At 39.9% G+C, this 12210-nt stretch overlaps 2 protein-coding genes across 3 annotated transcripts in view; one reads left to right on the top strand and one right to left on the bottom strand.

The window, feature by feature from the left end:
- On the top strand, positions 1-802 carry LOC111566312 (cholecystokinin). 2 transcript variants are annotated; one of them, XM_023266844.3, is made up of 3 exons: positions 1-114; positions 197-445; positions 602-802. In XM_023266844.3, the coding sequence occupies exons 2-3, from the start codon at positions 199-201 to the stop codon at positions 676-678; spliced, it is 324 nt and encodes a 107-aa protein (XP_023122612.1). In that variant the 5' UTR covers positions 1-114; positions 197-198; the 3' UTR covers positions 679-802. The 2 variants fall into 2 exon arrangements, with proteins under 2 accessions (XP_023122612.1, XP_054866292.1); XM_055010317.1 differs by lacking the exon at positions 1-114 and having other exon boundaries at positions 177-445.
- A 69-nt stretch (positions 803-871) lies between these two features.
- The window catches only part of hap1 (huntingtin associated protein 1), a 47901-nt gene continuing 36562 nt past the window's right edge, over positions 872-12210 (bottom strand). The window contains exons 6-18 of the mRNA XM_055009807.1: positions 10001-10077; positions 9637-9753; positions 9434-9528; positions 8190-8298; positions 7912-7990; positions 7698-7828; positions 7528-7602; positions 6956-7167; positions 5543-5761; positions 5108-5448; positions 4429-4617; positions 4098-4200; positions 872-2464 (exon numbers count right to left, since the gene is read on the bottom strand). Coding sequence (XP_054865782.1) covers positions 2053-2464; positions 4098-4200; positions 4429-4617; positions 5108-5448; positions 5543-5761; positions 6956-7167; positions 7528-7602; positions 7698-7828; positions 7912-7990; positions 8190-8298; positions 9434-9528; positions 9637-9753; positions 10001-10077 — 2159 coding nt within the window. The 3' untranslated portion in view covers positions 872-2052. The remainder of the gene's footprint in view (positions 2465-4097; positions 4201-4428; positions 4618-5107; positions 5449-5542; positions 5762-6955; positions 7168-7527; positions 7603-7697; positions 7829-7911; positions 7991-8189; positions 8299-9433; positions 9529-9636; positions 9754-10000; positions 10078-12210) is intronic.

Below are 12210 nucleotides of genomic sequence, written 5' to 3'. Positions count from 1 at the left end.
GCACTGTTATCAGTGTTTGATTTCATATCGCTTACAGGTATAAAAGAGCCGACCTGCTCAGAATCACCAGATTTACACCAAAGGCGTCACCCATCTTGGACTTCATCTTCACAGGTACAGTGACTGTCATTTACAGTAGTTTTACGTGATCATACGTGTGTTTTTACCAGCTGATGTTCTTTCTTGTTGCACGCAGACATGTCAGGGAAAGTTCTTCTGGTTCTCGCACTGCTGGCTGCACTGCTTGTGTCTGGTGTAGCCTCCTCACCTGAACCCTCTGCAGCTGGAGAAGCGAAGGAGGAGAATATCCTACAGCGGCTTCTAACCAGGCGGGAGAAGATGAGAGACACGAAGTCGGCGCCTCAGACTCGGGTGGAGAGACGGCCACACCTGTCGGAAGATGAACGCGAGATTATGACCAAACAAGTAATGCAAGCCATCTCAGGTATGCCGGGATGCGAAAGTGTTTTCATGTTTTGCTTTGCATCTGTCTGATACCAAAAAAATGATAAAAATGAATGGGCAGAAATCCAAGGAAAATCCCCGACCTGTGCACTGAAGCCTTGTGTGTGTGATTCATGTAGGAATGGTTTGTTCACAGAGATGATGAACTCTGAGTGCATGACAGATCGGGACTACCAGGGCTGGGTGGACTTCGGACGACGAGACGCAGACTGAAGCACAACCCTAACAACAACAGCAGCTTTGGAGCTCATACTTACTGCTTTTTATCCAGTCAAAGGAGAAAAAGTCAAAGTTTTGCTTCCCAGCAAGTTTACAAATAAACTATTTTGCAGAATTATCTCAGTAGTCTGGATTCTGTTGATTTCAGTGTGGTGATGAGTGAGATTTAGAGCCGTTCACACCTGTACTGGATGGAAGGTTTTATTATCAGCTGGTACAATTAATACACACTGGCATATACAGCTGTGACGCTAACACAAACTACGGCAAACAGCAGTGCAGAGAAACAGTGGTTTGGTTGATTTAAGTCAGAAAACAAATCATTATAACCTGTATTTATTTCTTCCCTTTTAAATCCATAGTATCCTATGCCTTTTTTTTATTTTGCTACAATTGATTGCTCAGAAAGAAACATGCTGCTTAAATAATTATGACATTTCTTATACTTGTATTTAATAAATACGAGCAATCACTCTGAATGCCCAACATGATTTTTGCTCAAATTTAAATCCCAGCAGGTTTTTAAAAATTCCTGATGCCATGAAATACAGCAGATTTGTCCAAGCGAGATTTTCAGTCAGTCAGTTAGTACACATATTGCTTCAAAAACATCCCGTTTACTGCCTTCGATGCAGCGAAAGCAAACCTGATTTGGTTTCGGTGAAGGTTTGGCTCAGAGAAAAGTTCACAAATTCAGAACTTTGAACAGAGGTGATACTGCGAGCACTGTGTGATGAACTGCAGGGCAGACAGCTAAAGGATGTCAATATTATTACCATTATTCAGCTCAGTCACTGCATCACCTGCCCTGCTGGGAGAAGATCTCTTTGCAGTAATCAGTATGTTTGACAATCTTATGTACAACATGCTTTTCTCAGTGCAGCAGCGTATAAGCAGGAAGACCAAGAGTGTACTTTAGTGCATTTTGAACATTCCTCACAGTTATAGAATTGGTTTTGTGGTTTTAACTAACAGTTACTTACTGCACAAACTGTTTTTTATATTTTATTTTAAACAACACTGTTACTATTTACACATTTCACTTCGGAAACTAAAAAGTATAAAAAGATTTTTTTTTCCTTCACGATGTTCTATTTTTTTGTGTAAAAACAAGCAATGTGTGAGTCAAACAGATTGGTGATCACGTGGCTGTCCTGAGATGAAGATGTCTCACACGTAAAGAACAAGTTACGTGCACGAGTTCGTAGAGAAAGGATAGTACTGTGCACTACCAACAACTCAAAAGTATGGCTCTAACACATTCTGTGGCTTTTGCTTTCAAGACACGGGTGCTGGTGGGCCCTGAACTGCACGTGGCTTAATGCAAAGTCACTAAGGTGAATGGAAGAGGAGGAAGCAGTGAGCACATCACACTTTTGGAGGATGTTTGATTGCGTCCCTCTCTTTGCCACCGCGGCCCATCATCCCCCAGGCAGCCACTCTGTGCAGCCCGAGACTCTGAAGCTTCTCCACCAAGTTCAAACTGAAAACGTTCCTTCTTCCCTCTTTGTCCGAGGACGAAGCTCCACCTTTGTCTTTTACTGTGGAATATGGAGGTGTTGCACTATGGCTGTAGTGCAGGTTGTGGTGGGGATGAGGAGAGGCTGAGATGCCGTGTTCTTGCAGCAGCTGCAGGAGTCCCAGTGATGAAGTGGTTAAGTTTGTGGTGGTGGTGGTGGTGGTGTTGGTCCAACCTCCCCAGCCAAAGTGCTGCTGGTGGGAAGGAGGAGTGCTCACGTGCTCACAGTTCCGACAAGATGGCAGGCCGAAAGAGTGAAGGCTGCCAACAAGAAAAACCACAAAGCAATTAAAACAGAGCAACAATTACAGACATGGCTGTTTTTGCATGCACATATACATTCATACATAACAACTAAAAGAAGGAAAAAAAAAAAGGCAATGTTAAACGTTTAGGTTAGGTCAGTCACTATAAGATGAATAAACATGTTAGTGCTGATGAAACAAGATCTGGTGGTTTGCTGAGATGAAAACCTAGAAAGGGCAAGAGAGATTATAATGAGTAGTTTAAAGGAAAATTCATGCTTTCTGCGTTGATGAGTACATGCCAGTAAGCTGATAGTGGATGCAGCTCTGTTTATACTACAACAAATATAATAATTAGGAGACAGACGGTTAGAGTGGTCCTCATGTCCAACATAGACTGGATACAGCAGCTACCTACAGATTGGGCTGCAGCACCATGTCAATGAATACGCCTGAAGTGGGAAAACATAGCACAGGATTTCTGGAGAAGTTAGAACTTTCCACTGTGTCTCGAAAGATGGAAATCTTGTACAAATGAAAGCTCATCTAAAGTCTGCAAACAAATATTTCAATTACAAGGTGCGGACGGCCAAAAATCTCCTCATACATTCTCTCTTCATACCAAACATTTGTTTTATGCATCACTTAATTTTCTGGTACATGTGCAGACAATCTGCATGGTCACATATTTTAGGCTGCCGAACACTTGAGGATTTGGGTGAATGACTAAATTTATGTCATGCAGACAACTGCCGATGCAGAATAGGCCTTAACAAACACAGAATGTGAGGAGCAGAAAAAAGTGAGAGTAGATGTAACAGCCTAAATGCATTAAGTAAACTGTTAGTAGGTGAAGATTTATTTATATATATAGATATATGTATATATATCTATATATATATCAAAACATTACATGGATTTCCTTACAAAGTAAAGTTCAACCCTTGCCTGTAATTAGCATTTATAACAATAAACAGTTTATAGCACATTATAACATTTTTATGTATTAATGTCATTCAGTTTTGTTTAAATTGCAGTTTAGTAATAAACACTTCACACACAACTACTTTGCACTTTTCTAAACTATATATTAAATCTTTATTTAAACAAATTTCAACACTTTGAATCTCAGATCTTCTAGAAAGACTTTATTTCAAGCAAAAAGCATGATGAAGATGTTATTTAGTTAAACAAACAGGGTACTGTGCCTCTGTTGTTAATTTTCAAGACAATAATCAGGCATTCAGAGAGCATCCATAATACTGCACTCTTACTTTGCCCCGAAGGCTCCTTCTAGAGTTGGAGAAAGAGCCTCGACAGACGTTTTCTGCCACTAGGGGGGTAAACACCAGAAGTTAAGTGAGAGAAAAGGTAATGCAATGGAAGAGATATAAATGTAGAATATGCACACTTGCTTAGTGATGCTGTAAGAAAAGCCAAAAGTTAATCAACTCCTTGAAGTAGTAACTTCGATCAATCACATTAGTCCATAATCTAGTACAACTTCAAATTTAACATTATTATCCAAGATGGGAATTCACGTGGCACCGCTGTGAAAAAATATACAAGGACAAGACAAAATACTTACAAAATATAAAAGCATAAATAAATAAAATAAAGACACATGTCTTGAGTATATAAATTCTTACCTAGTAGAGAAGGAGGGTATGAGGAGGGAGGGTTGGAGGACTTGGCAGGTGGTAATGGTATGTGTGGGAGAGGTCTGAGGGAGGTTGTGACCCGATGGAGAGACTGTGAGGTCATGAAGGTAAAAGACGCATTAAACTATGCATGAAAGAAGCCACACACATCTAATGAGGCACTAAAGGAACCAGTGTAGATGGAAACTATGGCAGTTCTGCACAGTGAATGGCACAGATATCCTGAACAATGAGGGGGAGATACTTATTAACATGGAATATGATGAAGTGAACAGAAATGACAAAGGGACTGTGTGCTCAGTGTGTCGTCGTGTCGTACCCATGCCATGAGCTCCAGTGAGCTGTGTCAGGTCAGGTTCGTCCTCCTCCAGGTCGTTCAGGCTGTAGACGTGTTGTATGTCGACCTCAAGCTCCCTGAAGTCTTTCGTCAGGACACCCGGGCGTGGGTGCAGGATGCCTCCAAGGTTGGGTTTGGCCAGCTGCTGCCACTGGTGCAGAGTCACCGAGCCTGACGAGTCAGAAGGGACGGTTGAAGTATGCGGTAATAAAATGTTGATGAATCTGAACTTTATGAGGCTTTTTGCCATTAGATTTGAAATATCATGTGTTGTCAATATTTATATTATTCTAACATTTGGCACATGAGTTGGTCTTGCAAGAAGGTTAAAAAAAAACATCAGAAAGAGTTTCGTACTAAAATGCAATGTGCATTAACACAAAGTCTAATAAGGGAGCTAAACATATTTAAGTTTTTATACAACATTTGCAAAACCTGGTACTGAAAGAACTTGAGCTGACAGGTCTCCAGTGAATACTTCACTTTCAAAAGCAGGCGCAGGTTTCTATCTGTGATATTTACACAGAATCAGAGATTTTTTTTCAATAATGATTAGCACTATTTGCCCTTTTTCAGATTTTTGTGCTTCATTGTCAATCTACAAAAGCTGGAGTAGATTCCAAGCTATTGATAAGACATAGTAAAAAACTCAAGTTTTTACCTTCCAGAGGTTTGACAATCTGCAGACGGTCGGGCAGGTAGGACCTGGATCCACTGGAGGAGCCACAGGAGTGGCGTGAGCTACCGTTGGAGTAGTTGGTGCCTGTCGATGCTGCTGGGCTGGAGACCAGGCTGTCGTTCGGTGTCAGGAAACCACTACTGGAGCCCTCACCCTCCTCGCAGTTTGCTGCCAAGGCACGGAGTTTACGTTCGCGCTCCACGTCAAAGAAAGGCCGCTCAGATGAGTGGTTCTGCTGGCGAGCTGAGAGGTTGCGCAAGGCAGCTTCGAGGTCCTGGCCTCCCGGTGTGCCTGGCTGACCAAGACGTTTCGGCCCACTAACACTACAGGGGGAAAAGGCAACGAAGGAGTTATAATGTGTACAAAATGATCCCAAATAACTGGAGTATTCCACTTGATCTGATGATGGAGGTTAACCTGTTGTCTTCTTTCTGTGCATTATTGGAGCTGGGCTTGTCCTCCAGGGTAAGGCTGGCATTATCTGAGCCATAGTAGCTGGTTCGGGGGGTGCTGGTACAGCTGGAACGTGCAGACACCGGACTAGAGCCTGGCAGCCCTGGTGAGTGGCACCATGACCGCAACCTCACAGCCTTGTTCGCCACCTTCACCGTTTCAAACACTCGCCACGGGTGGTTCCTGCCAGGACAAACACGGCATGAGTGTCATCCCAGTCACAGATCATGACACAACATTTATTCACGGTGTAAATGATAATGCAAATACTGCTTTATACAAGCTGCAGAAGCACCAAAAATCCTGAGTGACAGTCAAGCCGGAGAACCTATAAGAAACTCTTGTAGTGTCATGACCACATTTTTTTGGCCTAATCATCTCTCATTATCTTCATATCAGTATAACTGTTAAGTTGAACAATAACAGCACTGGTTTTGGTCCCACTTATTTACTATTTTACATCATTTAATCTCAACTTTTAACTGTCTACAAATGCTTTGTTACAATATAGTTCATTAGGCCTCCATCTGACTACTACAGATGGATGTACTGGGCATGGAGGCAGTTTGATGCAAACATTACCAAACAACCACAAAACTGTTGTCAGATTGGTTCAAATGTTGCTAAATCCAGACTGGAACATGGAAACATAGAAACACAAATGGAGTTCTAAATCAGAAAATTCTGTGGTTATGTAGGATACTGGTGATTATAGTGTTACGGCACACAAAAATCTAAAGGCAAAAATCAAGTCATAGTTGTCCCCTACAGCTACATTAAGCTTATTTTTTGCCAGGCAACTGTTTTTCACCATGGTCAAAAGAAAAAAAATCTAAACACCTCAAGGAGCTTTTCACACCTTTGTTGTAGCACAAGCCATTTTCTTGCTTCAAAGAGTTTGTTACAAATACGTATTTTGGCTAAAACAACATACAGTACACTGCTTCCTTCTCAACCCTTTGCAGAATATTGTGAGCTGTGAGAAATGCATATGCTTAATGACGGTTGACCTACCTTTCTATTAGCTTTCTAATAGAATAAAAGAGATTCTAGAGGATTGAGTGCTAGTTTAAGGCATCATAAAGGTAGAGAGTGGAACTGCCAGGGTACTTAAAGCATAAAGTTAATGTTCTGGTGCTGTTGTTTTCTCCAGCTTCCTTAGGTTTCTGAACTATAAACTTTATGTAGCTATAGAAATCGTTAACAGAAATTCAATCACAAACACGCAATTGCTTCAGAGCTTTCACAGTGTAAACTAAAGAATCTACACGCAAAAAGTTGGAGACTCTGTACACATGACACGGTCAGACATTTTGACCTCCCTGCATACAGACCATACGAAGTAGGAATATTTCGTGTTACAGGTGACAGACTCACTTGTACTCGGAGGGAGCTGGGGTGTCCAGGCCTTTGCGGAAGGTGCCTTCTATCTCTGCTGCCAGAGAGTCCATGGGAAGGACGGAGGCCAGTGAAGTGTATCGCTGCACTGTGCTGTTGGGGAGGCTCTTGTTTCGCAGATTTTTAATGTCCTCTCGGGCCTCCTGGAGCATGTCTTCACACTCTGAGTACTTGTCCTGCAAGTCCTTGAGCTGCAGACAGGGGGAGGTAAATGAGTCAACCCGCAGAGCAAGAACAGAACATTGCACCACGAATGTTGCACACAGGAGGAGTTGAATATAAGGTGATGAGTTATGCATATGCACAGGTAGATGTTCGGATGCAGATAAGACATTTATAGAAAGTCATGTGGAGACTAAAAATCTCAACTGTATATTTTCTGTGGTTGAAAATAGGTTTCTGTAAACACCCCAATCATTTTTTCTCTGTCTGGATCATGACAGCTATTCAGCCATGCAGAAATAAAAACAAAACTAAGCTCAAGTATGAATGTGAAAACACCTTAATCCAACTCCAAATATAGTGCTGAAAAGATGTAGTGAGTGTCTTGCCTCTGATTTCAGCTTCAGCTGGCTCTCACGGGAGACACTCAGCTGTTGGTTCAGCTCCTCGTTCTCATGGGTCAGCTAGAGGGACGGAGAGAGAGAAGAGGGAGTTTTAATATAAGCATTTGATGTAAACTAAAACAGAACTTGTAAGTATGTGTGTGTGATTCCCTTACTCCTTTACAGCGAGCCTGCAGGTCAACAATCTGAGCGAGCAGTGAGCTGATCTCCTCCTGCTGTCGGAGAGAATCCTCGACTTTCCGTGCCAGCTCCTCCGACAGATCGACCACCTGCTTATTGACAGATGCTGAAACATACAAGTCGCATAAATGCACCTGCGCCCGAGTTACAATTACACTACATTCATTTTAAAAAAACAAGAATACTTACAGAGCTCTTCCACACACACCATCATCAGCTCCTGTTCTTGCTCCTCGTAGTTTGTCGTCTCTGTTGAGAGCTCATTGGCCTGCAGAAATGACTACAGTGTCAATCGCTTGCATTGTGTGAGTAAAGTCTGCATACTCTACTTTCTGCTATCGAATAAAAGGCATAAATGTAACCATAAAGAGTGAAAATATTTTTTAAGAGACTTATTTCAGCTTATTTTGTACAAAACTGCAATAACAAATGTTTCTTTGATTTCAATCATTGTGGAAACTGTTTACCTCTAATCTCAGTTTGCGGTTCTCATCCTCTAAACTCTTCAGTTTCTGCTGCAGGAAGTCATAGTGGACGAAGTTGGTTAGAGAACTGCATGATTCATTCCTCTTTATTCTGCATAAAGAAAAAAATACATGACCTTAAAATATACTATATGTAGAATAACTCATAAATACTAAACTCCAAATTAAATGCTTTTATACTCTTAGGCAAATAAAGATACATGGTGGTTCAGTTTAATTTTATCATGAAGCTCACAATAAATTCTTAATTGACTGAAATGTTTAGTGCAAGGATTGAACTGATTATTATTACTGACTGGTTTATTGCATGTTTCCAAAAGTATTGCACTCCATTCATGCACAAACTATCACCTGTAGATAAATAAACACCCAACCTGTTCTTTTTAAAATTAGTAATAATTAACAAGTATTAGATCTCCAGCGGCAATGCAAATAACTCAAAAGGGACGATTAATGATAAGTAATAATGATTAACTGCTGATGGGGAGCAGTTTAAAGAAAACTTAGAGGGAAACATTGAGAGGATCAGTGGAGATGTTCTGACGTGTGTTTACTCACAAAGGTTTACCGTACTGAGCAGCAGTGTAAACCACAATTCTTCATAGTGAGCATTCAGAATGATTTCATTTCTCATTTGTTTATTTAGTTTTTTTGTTTTATAAGAATGTGCTTTTATAATTCCTTATTGTTATTGCACAGCCTTGAGGAACAGTCTCTTTGCATTTTATTGCACATACTTTATGAGCATGTGACAAATAAAGTCTTAAATTTTAAATCCTAAACATCAATAAACATCTCTTTTATATCATTTAAGTATAGCAGAAGGGTCTTTGAATTACTTTAGGGTAGCATTTGTGCTAGCCTGAAGCATTAATAACTGATTTTTTTTTAATAAGAGACACAGATGAAGTACACCTTGTTTGTTGCTTGAAAATGCTGTTAGCCTAATATTGACAATTTAGTCTGTAAAAACTGCGGTTAATTTTAATTTTTTTGCTTTTATAATTTATAGTCTTTTCTAAAATATTGAAGTTTACTTATTTTTAAAGACATCTATATAGACTAACCTACAGATGTACCATTTATTTTGACATTAACTTAAACTGTATGTTTTAATGCTGCTAAACCAATCCAGAGGCATCATTTATCAACCCCTTAGTACTACAGTTTACATGCTTGTATTAGTGTATCTATGCGTGTGTACATCAACATGTGTTTGTACTCACGGTGATTGTGACTGAGCGTTTTCGATCTCCTCAGTGCTTGCATAGAACTGAAGGAGGTCGTCACGCATCGAGAGCTCGTGGCGAAGTTGAGCAATCTAGAAAATAAGTCATGATCACTTGAACTCAGCAGACTGTGACACAACAAAGATTAAGTATTTTACTTGTCCGACACAACAAGTGTGTATCATGAAATTTGCTTATACCTCTTCCTTCGCAATTTCAAGCTGCTCATCCAGCATTTCATTGCGTGCTGTTAGTTCTTGGTTTTGCTTCAGGAGGGACTGACCAATCCGTGCTGCTAACTCTAGATCCCGCTCTTTCTGCAAAGACATGAAAAATACACATAGTTTTACTTTTTTTTTGGGGGGGGGGGGGGGGGGGTTTGCAGTTGAATAATCTTGGCTTAAAATTAGGAAATGTTTTTGTAAATTAAACATTATTGACTTTCTTCTGATCACACTGATGGAAACAAGAGTGCTGAAAATGATGACAAACAGTGATGGTCAGTGAGGCAAATAAGTTTAATCCTCTTTAATCCCGTTCATCTGCTGTGCGTCTCTCTCTTACCTCCTCCAGCAGGTGGGTGACTGCCTTAATGTCATGATACGTCTTGGTGACCTGGCCCACTCTGTCTGAGCACAGCACTGAGGGAGGAGGGACAGAGGGATTTAATGAATGGAGGAGGAGACGTAAAGGGAATAGCAACAAGTCAGACATGTGAACTTATGATAGGAAAGTGGTTGTAAACAATAATATAAAGCCAGTTGGGAAGGTTCTCAGTGAGCTAGCATTACAGCAACATATGATAAAAGTAAGACAATTTTTACTGACAAGAGAGAAAATAGGGGCGAATGTGTGTCAGATCTACTTATGCAATAAATTATGTACATATCCGTACATATCCATATGTAAATTCATCACACCTTGTACATTGTTTTTAATATACATTTATTATATAATCTTATTGGACTTTTGTATTTATTTTCCTGCTTCTTCCATGCCTCATTTGTATCTTGTTGCTGTAACATGTAAATGTCCCTGATGAGGCATCAATACATTTTTATCTTGTCTGATTTTGTGTGATATAGCTGTTTGAGTGGTTAGTGCACTGCCATGAAATCACGTATCTATTTCTGCTAGGTTTCTCACTTTTGGTCTTATTTCTGGATGTATTCATTGGATGAAAACTGATTTATGTACTTAAAAATGCATTATTATTCATAGATTACAGTGCGGAAAGAGCGGCTTCCATCATACATTTATTGTCATATAATTAACATTTGATATTAAACTGTAACAACATGGCCAGACTAAAAACCATCTTATTGTCTTTAAGTTTCCTGAGCAACACACCACAACATCTCCATGTGGTCAGCCAGATAGCGATCCTCTTAGCTTGATCCTTTTTAGCCCAGATAAGACACCAATAAAGACCTCGTTCTCCTGGATACCAATATAGCTCAACGGGTGAGGCTGCCAGGGCTAAACTGACAGCGTTCACCCCAGCAGGATATGTACAGCATGGGATGGATAACAGTGACTGGCTATTGACCCGTAACTTTGTTTACATCCTGGACAATCAAGTGGGCAAAAACAAACCAAAGTCAATCAGGCTAAAAGGTTGTAGAAGACCAATTAGTCATTTACTCAGGACAGTTGAGACGGATATGACATTGTGCTGTGACACGTTTTTAATTAATGTCACTCATGTACCTAAAATCTTTTCTAATTTGTTAATTACCCTAATTTCATTGACAATTCAAAGGTTATTGCTTTAATGGACAAAACCCTACATTGTAAATATTTACCATACACCATAAATATCATTATGCGTTTTAATTTTGTCCTTTTTTTAAATATTGCCTGTTCAGTGGTACAAATCATTCACATAAAATGTTTACAGCCTTTGAACAATATTTTAAGTTTGCTTAGAGATGCACAGAATTAGCTTGGACCGGTGCACAATGCTGAATGAGCCTAAACACTTCTAAACAAACCAAGTTGTGTAATCTTATTTCTGTGGAAAGCTTAGCCAAACTAAAGAGATGGGAAGTTGCCATATAGCAAAGTAATTAGATTGAGGACCTTGCATTTGGAATGGAAACACAGTGATTGGATAGCTGTAGCAGTATCTAATCAGCCTAATGGAAAGAAGTAATGTATACAGCATATTGACCACGTCTTATATAACATAAATCAAGTCTTTAGCAGTCTGAGGTGATTCACTGTAAGATAGACGCTGTGTTTTAATCTTTACTAAGTAAAGGATGACGAATGTAGTAACAAGTGTGATAGTCAAGGCAGTTTAATGTGACTAAAATCACAAAAAGATTTTGCCAGACATCTTTTGTCAGGAGGGGAGCAAGCACAGGTATCATGATGTGTCAAAATCATAATAATTTTAGTGGTCACTGTTGGTCATATTACAAATCGGCTGGCAGGAATCTCATGTTTCTCTCAAGGACACTGCAGCAGGGCAAATGCACTTGAACGCTCAATCTCCCATAGAAGGACAAAACTAACGCTGTCGGCCAAAAGACATACTCTTGTCATGAAATACAGCATCTGTGAGATCTGAGTATAATCAAATAAACTCAAGGCCTCAAAAAACTTGAAAATTAAAAATGGTCATTTCTATTACAACTGGGTAAACTATCTGATAAAAATCACGAGTTATGTTTGAAAGCTCCAAGACAGCAACTAAATGGATCGTCAAGCATCCAAGGTCACGAATGAAATTTGATCTAAATTTGTATTGCTTATTACTGTGACAAAAT

This window comes from Amphiprion ocellaris, chromosome 4 (assembly GCF_022539595.1).
Source record: "Amphiprion ocellaris isolate individual 3 ecotype Okinawa chromosome 4, ASM2253959v1, whole genome shotgun sequence".
Taxonomy (NCBI): Eukaryota; Metazoa; Chordata; class Actinopteri; family Pomacentridae; genus Amphiprion; species Amphiprion ocellaris.
This window is presented reverse-complemented; position numbering and strand designations above follow the sequence as displayed.